General features: G+C 49.6%; 1 protein-coding gene across 1 annotated transcript; it reads left to right on the top strand.

Annotated features, from left to right (window-relative positions):
• The first annotated feature begins 3,088 nt into the window (after window positions 1-3,088).
• YRDC (yrdC N6-threonylcarbamoyltransferase domain containing) lies at window positions 3,089-6,507 on the top strand. Its single transcript, XM_034413321.3, has 5 exons — window positions 3,089-3,442; window positions 3,525-3,639; window positions 3,752-3,871; window positions 4,941-5,083; window positions 5,645-6,507. The coding sequence occupies exons 1-5, from the start codon at window positions 3,129-3,131 to the stop codon at window positions 5,712-5,714; spliced, it is 762 nt and encodes a 253-aa protein (XP_034269212.2). The 5' UTR covers window positions 3,089-3,128; the 3' UTR covers window positions 5,715-6,507.
• The last annotated feature ends 619 nt before the right edge of the window (window positions 6,508-7,126 follow it).

The following is a 7,126-nucleotide window of genomic DNA, read 5'->3' as shown; positions in this document are numbered from 1 at the left end:
TCCTCCAAGGACAGCTGCGTATCCAGGAGGACTCCCAGATTGTGCACCTTCTCCGAGGGGGCCAAAGACTCGCCCCCAATAGTCAGGGATGGAGTCAACTGACTATATTGGGATGCCGGGAACCACAGCCACTCAGTCTTGGAAGGGTTGAGCTTGAGCCTGTTTCTCCCCATCCAGATCAGCACAGCTTCCAGGCACCGGGACATCACTTCAAGGGCATCGTTGGGGTGGCCTGGGGTAGAGATGTACAGCTGGGTGTCATCAGCGTACTGATAGTACTTCATCCCAAAGCCACGGATGATCTCGCCCAGCGGCTTCACATAAATGTTGAACAGAAGGGGTGAGAGGACCGACCCCTGAGGCACTCCACATATGAGAGGCCTCGAGGTTGACCTCTGCCCCCTGTCAACACAAACTGCGACCAGTCTGAGAGAAAGGAGGAGAACCACCATAACATGGTGCCCCCCATCCCCAACTCTTCCAACCGGTGCAGCATGATACCATGGTCAATGGTATCAAAAGCCGCTGAGAGGTTTAACAGGGCCAGAACAGAGGAGCAACCTCTGTCCCGAGCCCTCCAGAGATCATCTACCAATGCGACCAATGCCGTTTCCGTGCTGTGCCCGGGCCTGAAACCTGACTGGAACGGATCTAGATAAGACGTTTCCTCCAGGTACTGCAGAAACTGTCGTGCGACCACACTCTCAACAACCTTCGCCACAAAGCAGAGGTTGGAGACAGGACGATAGTTGGCTAATACTGCCGGGTCCAGGGAAGGCTTCTTGAGGAGAGGCCTCACCATTGCCTCTTTCAAGGCCGTGGGGAAGTAACCCTCACTCAATGAAGCGTTGATAATTCCCTGGAGCCAGCCTCGTGTAACCTTCCGGGAAGCCAGTACTAATCAGGAGGGACACGGGTCCAGTAGACATGTGGCCGCACTAAGTCTCCCCAGAATCCTGTCCACGTCATCGGGTCCCAGAGTCAAACTGCATAGGGCCCAATGCTGCTAAATCTGCCAAAGTCCTTCTGAATTTTGAGTCTATCTTACTTAAAACTTCAAGGAGACAACATAGAAATTCAGCATTTGCTGTGTTTGCCACCTAGAACACTGTACTTTGACCTACAGATGAACATAGGAAGTCTATAGGTAATCCTTAATTTACAAGCTATCTTTTAATGAACATTGCAATTATGCTGGTGCTGAACAGAAGGATTTATAACCTGTACCCCAGATTATGGCTGCTCTAGCACTCCCACAATCGCATGACCACAATTTGTATGCTTGACAAAGTGGGAAGCTACAACTGCCTCACACCCACCTATCTTCTCTCTCTTGCCCTGTTGGATTTCTTGGGTCTATTTCCCATCTGGCCTTGGGTCTCCCTTCCTCTGCTACACATTGCTCTACTTACCTCTTCTGAAGATTGCTTTTCCCAAAGGGAATCGGGCAATGTGATACGTGGCCTTACTAAGACAGAAACTCCCTGGTGCTGTCCTGAAGCAAGTGCCATTCTGAAAAGCAGCTGCTATCTCAAACCAAGCATTGTGGGGACTCCCAAAATGTCCCTCATTTCTGAAATGGCCCAAAGCCTTGCAATTCATCAGCTGATTCTCTTCAGAAAGGCGATTTTCCAAGATCACTTTTTCAACACAGCATCAGCTAATGTGATGTGTGGCCTTCCTGCAGAGGCCAGCCTGGCACCATTCTGGAAGCGGGTGCTTCTGACAGAACGTGTGAATGGAGGCCACCTCCAGAACGGCGCGAGATGGCCTCAGTTGGGCAGAATTTTGAAAGGAGATCTTCAGAAGAGGTAAGTGGAACAAAGCATGATGGGGGGTGGAGGCCCAAGCGTAAGAGACCCTGCTGGGTTGAGCTGGGGAGGACTGCAGTATGGGTCAAGAATTGTGCCAGGCCTCCCAGGGACTCTCCACACCGAGGTACTCTCTGCTACACTTAACAATTGCAATGGGGAGAAGCTCATCCTAAAGCTGCCTAAAGAAGGTTGGCTTTCCAAAGCCAGGCAAGAACCAGGAGAGGTTTCCCACAAGCAAGCTGATCAGTGAAGAAAGTTCTGAAAGCAGCCGCCACTTTAACAAAGAATTGTCAGGGCCCTGGAAATGGTGGCTGCTTCCAGGAGGCACGGGGAGGACGCCTGAGTGCTATAGGTCCATTGGGAGAGGTTGGGGGGAAATAGAGGCAGAGGGCACTGCAGCATTCTCATGGTCTGCCGTAAAGGCAAATGACCACAATGGCACTGTAGCTGTCATAACTTTGAAATGGGGTTGCATATAATTTTGGGGTATTGGTCATAACTTTGTTGTTAAGTGGCTCATCGTTTCTCGAGCACAACCCAGGGGTGAAATCCAGCAGGTTCTGGAGAACCAGTAGCGGAAAGTTTGAGCAGTTTGGAGAATCAGAAAATACCATCTCTGGCTGGCCCCAGGAGTGGGGTGGGAATGGGGATTTTGCAGTATCCTTCCCCTGCCACGCCCACAGAACCGGTAGTAAAAAAAAAAGTTAGATTTTACCACTGGCACAACCTGCATACATTCTGCATATAGGCTGAAGAAATAATACACGGGCTTGTTTCACTCCTTTGCCAACAGGGAGCCCGTCTGTTTCGACGTCTTCGGTCTGCGCTGCGGCTCCTGACGCTCCTCGTCAGAAGAAAGGCTGGCCCTGGCCTTCCCGTTCTTCCCAGCACTTTCCTTGGCTTGACAGATTCGACACAAGGAGGCCGAGAGGCTTCTAGCATAAGGAGCGAAAGACCCCGTGGCTCCTTCGGCCCTTCTCTGGCTTCCCCAATTACCCGGCGCTGTGATGCTCTTCGGATTGCAAGGACGGAGGAAAACCGATGTAACTTTCTGAAGAGGCATCAAAGCCGGCAAAGCGTCACCCGACAGACAGAGCCCTTGAACTCCCGGCTGTTCCCCGGCGGAAAATAGGAAATAAGTCGCCAGGCAGCCTGAAAAGTCGAACTCGACGGCGCCTTTCTCCGGCTAGGCGGGCATCACCTCTTCCGGGATGGGGGAGGATGCCGAGGCGCCGCTCTGGTCGTGCCTCTCGGTGGTGGGGCCGGCCGGCCGGCGCGCCGGAAGTGCGTAACCGGCGCCGGAAGAGCCCGCGGATGCCGGTGGGCTTGGGGCGGTGGGGGCTGTGGGCCATGCTGACGGGCCCGGTGGCGCGGGGGCGGCCACTCCCTTCTTGCGCGGGTGCCGAGCGGCGCGTCTGCTTGGCCGGGGCGGCGGGCCAGGCGGCGCGGGCGCGGGCGGCGGCGGTTCTACGCGAGGGCGGGCTAGTGGCGGTGCCCACCGACACGGTCTACGGCGTGGCCTGCTTGGCGCAGAACTCGGCAGCCGTCGAGGCCCTGTACCGGCTGAAGGGGCGCCCCGCTGGTAAGCCCTTGGCCATCTGCCTGGGCGACGTCGAGCAGGTGCACAGGTGCGCGGGCCGGGAGAGGCCGGGAGCGGCGGGGAGCGGCAGGGAGGGCGCCCCAGCCGCTGAGCCCTTTTCGCCCACACAGGTACTGCCGCGTCCCGGTGCCCGAGGAGCTGCTGCGGGATCTGCTGCCCGGCCCCGTGACGTTGGTGCTGCCGCGCTCGGACGCCCTCAACGCCGACCTGAACCCCTTCACGCCGGTGAGCGGCGGGCGGGCTGCGCTCCTGGGGCTGGGCGGTTGCCCCCTTCCCCCCTCCGGGGTGGACCGGGCGCCTCCTTTTAGTGGCGCCTGTCTCTCTTCCCCTCCTGCAGCTGGTGGGCGTCCGTGTCCCCAATCACCACTTCGTCAGGGAGCTGGCCAAGGCCTGTGACGGTCCTCTGGCTTTAACCAGCGCCAACGTCAGCGACAGGGCGAGCAGCCTCACCGTCACGGTAAGAACGGCTCTGCCCCGCAGCATGTTTGGAGCCACTCCTGGCCTTAAGGCCAGCAGGCTTTTATAGAAAAGGGCTTGCTTGTGAGAAGTTTGCTTGATGTGGTCTGGAACTTGCCAGCCTTATATCTTATGGTTCTGGACTGAACCTAAGTTTGCTCTGTACCTTCTTGCTCATGGATTGATTTAATGCAAATAAGAACAGCTGCCAATGCCATAATCACAGTGTATAGTAATAATTAATACTGTGGGATTTGTTGTCTAGTTTGGAAATAATCACCAGTCAAAACTTCCAAGGGAAAACAATGGTAATGTTATTCTTCACTTTGCAAAGCGGGTGGACCACGCACACACAGGTACAGTGGACACACCCTAAATCATCAATACATTTGCCTTGTATTCCCTAGTACAAATTTACCTCCCACCTCTTCTTCATTGGCTTAGTAATAATGACGTCACAACCTATCCAAAGTGTCTAAAATGAATACATTATCTCTGCCCCATTACATCTCCCACTATACTAATTCTATCTCCCTCTGCCCTTATTTACGAATCTCCTTTTATGGTCCTAGTTCCTAGGGGTTGTCTTTAGAGTAACTATCATATCAGTAAATTCTGGTTATGGCCTAACCAGCAGAGGCCTCTAATCCTAGCCCCTATGTACAATTTTCAGGCTTCAGCCTAGCTCATGAGATTAGAGACATATACAATGTATTTTGTTCACAGGCCAACATGTCTTCCTACAATGCAGTATTCTTGGCATAGGGAGCTCTACAACATTCAAGTCCAAAGGGCTTCCAAAAGAGCCATGTTTTTCTTCACTTGTTTGGGGCCAGGAGGAGTTATTCCAAAGGAGAGGTGCCCATCCATTGCACATCTCAATAAATAGGGATGTTTAGCAGACATTCTCTGTTTTTGGATTGGGCAGGCACAGTTTCAACCTTTTGCTTTGAACAGAATCCTGTCTGCCTTTCCCAGGCTTCTACTGTCCGTCCGTCCCCCAATAATATTTCCTATGAAGTGTACTAAGCAGGTTCTAGGAACTAATTTCTTATGTATCTTTTCTTCAGGAATTCCAGGAGCTTTGGCCTCATCTTTCACTGGTCATCGATGGGGGTCCAACTGGGGATGACTTTAGTCCTGAGTGTCGGCTAGGCTCAACTGTGGTTGACCTCTCCATCTCTGGAAAATACAAGGTTATTCGACCAGGATGGTAAGCAACACATTATTTTAGGGTTGTTAAGTAGCTTACACTTGCTTCTTATGAAGGGGAAGCATTTTTGTGGTCCAAAAGAGTTGATGATGCAAAATACCATATTTTTCGGACTATAAGATGCACCCGAGTATAAGACGCACCAAGATTTTGAAGAGGTAAACAAGAAAAAAAAAGTTTTTGCCCTCCAAGGCCCCCCAGGAGCATTCTGCAGGCCTCCCAAACCTGCGCGTCCTGTTTTTGCGAAAAACGGGCCTGTTTTTGGCAAAAACAGGATGAGCAGGCAGGGTTTCTGGAGGCCAAAAATGGCTGTATTCGGTGTATAAGACGCACCAACACTTCTACCCTCTTTGGGGGGTGGGGGAGTGCATCTTATACTCCAAGAAGTACAGCAGATGCACTTAAGCAGGCTTCTCGTTTCTGCACGTGCCTTGTGGACTGGGGAAACCCAAGTTATTGTACTGTATTGTGATAGTTCTCATTGCATTCCAGAATATTACAGCAGGAATCCCCCTCCTTTCCTGGCTCTATTTTGTAATTATCTCTTCATTTTTTTTCCAGTGCACTTACTCAAACTCTTGAAGTCCTGGCATCCAAGTATGGATTGAGAGCTGAGGTGTCTGGGGACTGAAATATTGGACCTTGGGGGCACTGAAGTGCTGTCAGGCTTTTCCAAGCCAAGAAAGTAAAATGTTTATGTGACCATTATGATTTCAAAGAGACTCTCCCTTAGGTGACATCCTTGATGCTGTTGCAGCTTCAGAAATTGTCCAATTTGTGACTTTGAGGACTGTGGCCAAATGGCTGGATTTCCTTTAAGACTTAAAAGTGCAGCTATTTCTGATTGCCTGAAGCATTTCTACATCTGGTTTGTCACACAGACTAGATAACTTTTCCTACTCTGTCTAAAGAAGCAAGCTTATGTGAACTGAAATCAGATCCTGCAAAGGATCATTAGAACATTTGGATATGAATAATTCAGTTGAACACATTGAATAATGTGGGAGGGTTGAATGCAGAGGGTTGAATATAGGACTAAATAAATGGGTGCAGCTATCTCTGTTGACCCGTCTCATAACCTAACAGAAGGACCAATGTCGTTAAATGAAAACTATGCAATTTATGTGGCATTTCCCCCCCTATAAAAACAGTTTAGTTAGGGTTGAACCCAATTATTGCATGAATAGGAGACCACCAAAAATCCCAAGGCAATAAAGTAGTTTGGAAAATTAGAAAAACACTTGGGGGGGGGGGGTGTCAGTGGCAGATTTTCTGCCTAGATAAGAATATGGACAATTCAAAAGTTGGGATTGACTGTTAACCTTGAATGGGTTGTTACAGAAAAAATTAAGTTGCTGAATGAGAATAGTTTTCTCAGACCTCATAACAATTACTGCAGAATGAATAAATTTGTCTTAACTGGACGATAGGTTTTTGCAATGTTTTTATCCCCCAGGATTGTTGATTATATAGATGCAAGTGCACGCTATTCCATATGCTCTGAAAATAACATCTAAAATGGAAGTGAAGGCAGCGGTTCCTGAAGTCTTAAGTACAGCGTGCATTAACAGCCATTCTTTGTCTCTCTTCTGACCTTTTTTCTGCTGAACTGCTGCCTGAAATGGAACAGGTGCTGATATTATTTTATTGAAATAATAAGCAGAGTTGACAGTGGCATTCCCAATACTAGAATATAACAAACAATCTTCTCTTGGAAGGAAAGAAGCCAGACTAAATATATGTTTGTAGTTTTGGGACTCTAGCAATAACATATTAGTAAAAAACTTAGTGTAAAATAGAATTTAATATTGTAAGCTGCCTAGAGTTACCCTGCTGGAGTAAGATGGGAAGCAAATAAATTTGACAGACAGATCTGGCTGAAGAAGAAGGGAAGGCTGGGGAAATTTTCCAGTTTAGGATTTTCTGCAGAGTCCAAACTGTCTTTTGGGGTACAGAGGAAAATAAAATCGCTTAACGCATTGTAAGCCGCCCTGAGTCTCTGGAGAAGGGCGGCATATAAATCAAATTAAAAGAAAAAAGATG

This window comes from Pantherophis guttatus, chromosome 10, assembly GCF_059756535.1.
Source record: "Pantherophis guttatus breed Tessera chromosome 10, ASM5975653v1, whole genome shotgun sequence".
Taxonomy (NCBI): domain Eukaryota; kingdom Metazoa; phylum Chordata; class Lepidosauria; order Squamata; family Colubridae; genus Pantherophis; species Pantherophis guttatus.
The sequence above is the reverse complement of the archived record's forward strand: the minus strand, read 5'-3'. Positions and strand labels throughout refer to the sequence as shown.

Bases quoted from the DNA above. Each gene is read 5' to 3' on its own strand.
- YRDC (XM_034413321.3), top strand. From the start codon at position 3,129: ATGCCGGTGGGCTTGGGGCGGTGGGGGCTGTGGGCCATGCTGACGGGC. The intron at 3,640-3,751 runs GTGAGCGGCGGG...CCCCTCCTGCAG, and splicing joins ACCTGAACCCCTTCACGCCG to CTGGTGGGCGTCCGTGTCCC. The intron at 3,872-4,940 runs GTAAGAACGGCT...TCTTTTCTTCAG, and splicing joins CGAGCAGCCTCACCGTCACG to GAATTCCAGGAGCTTTGGCC.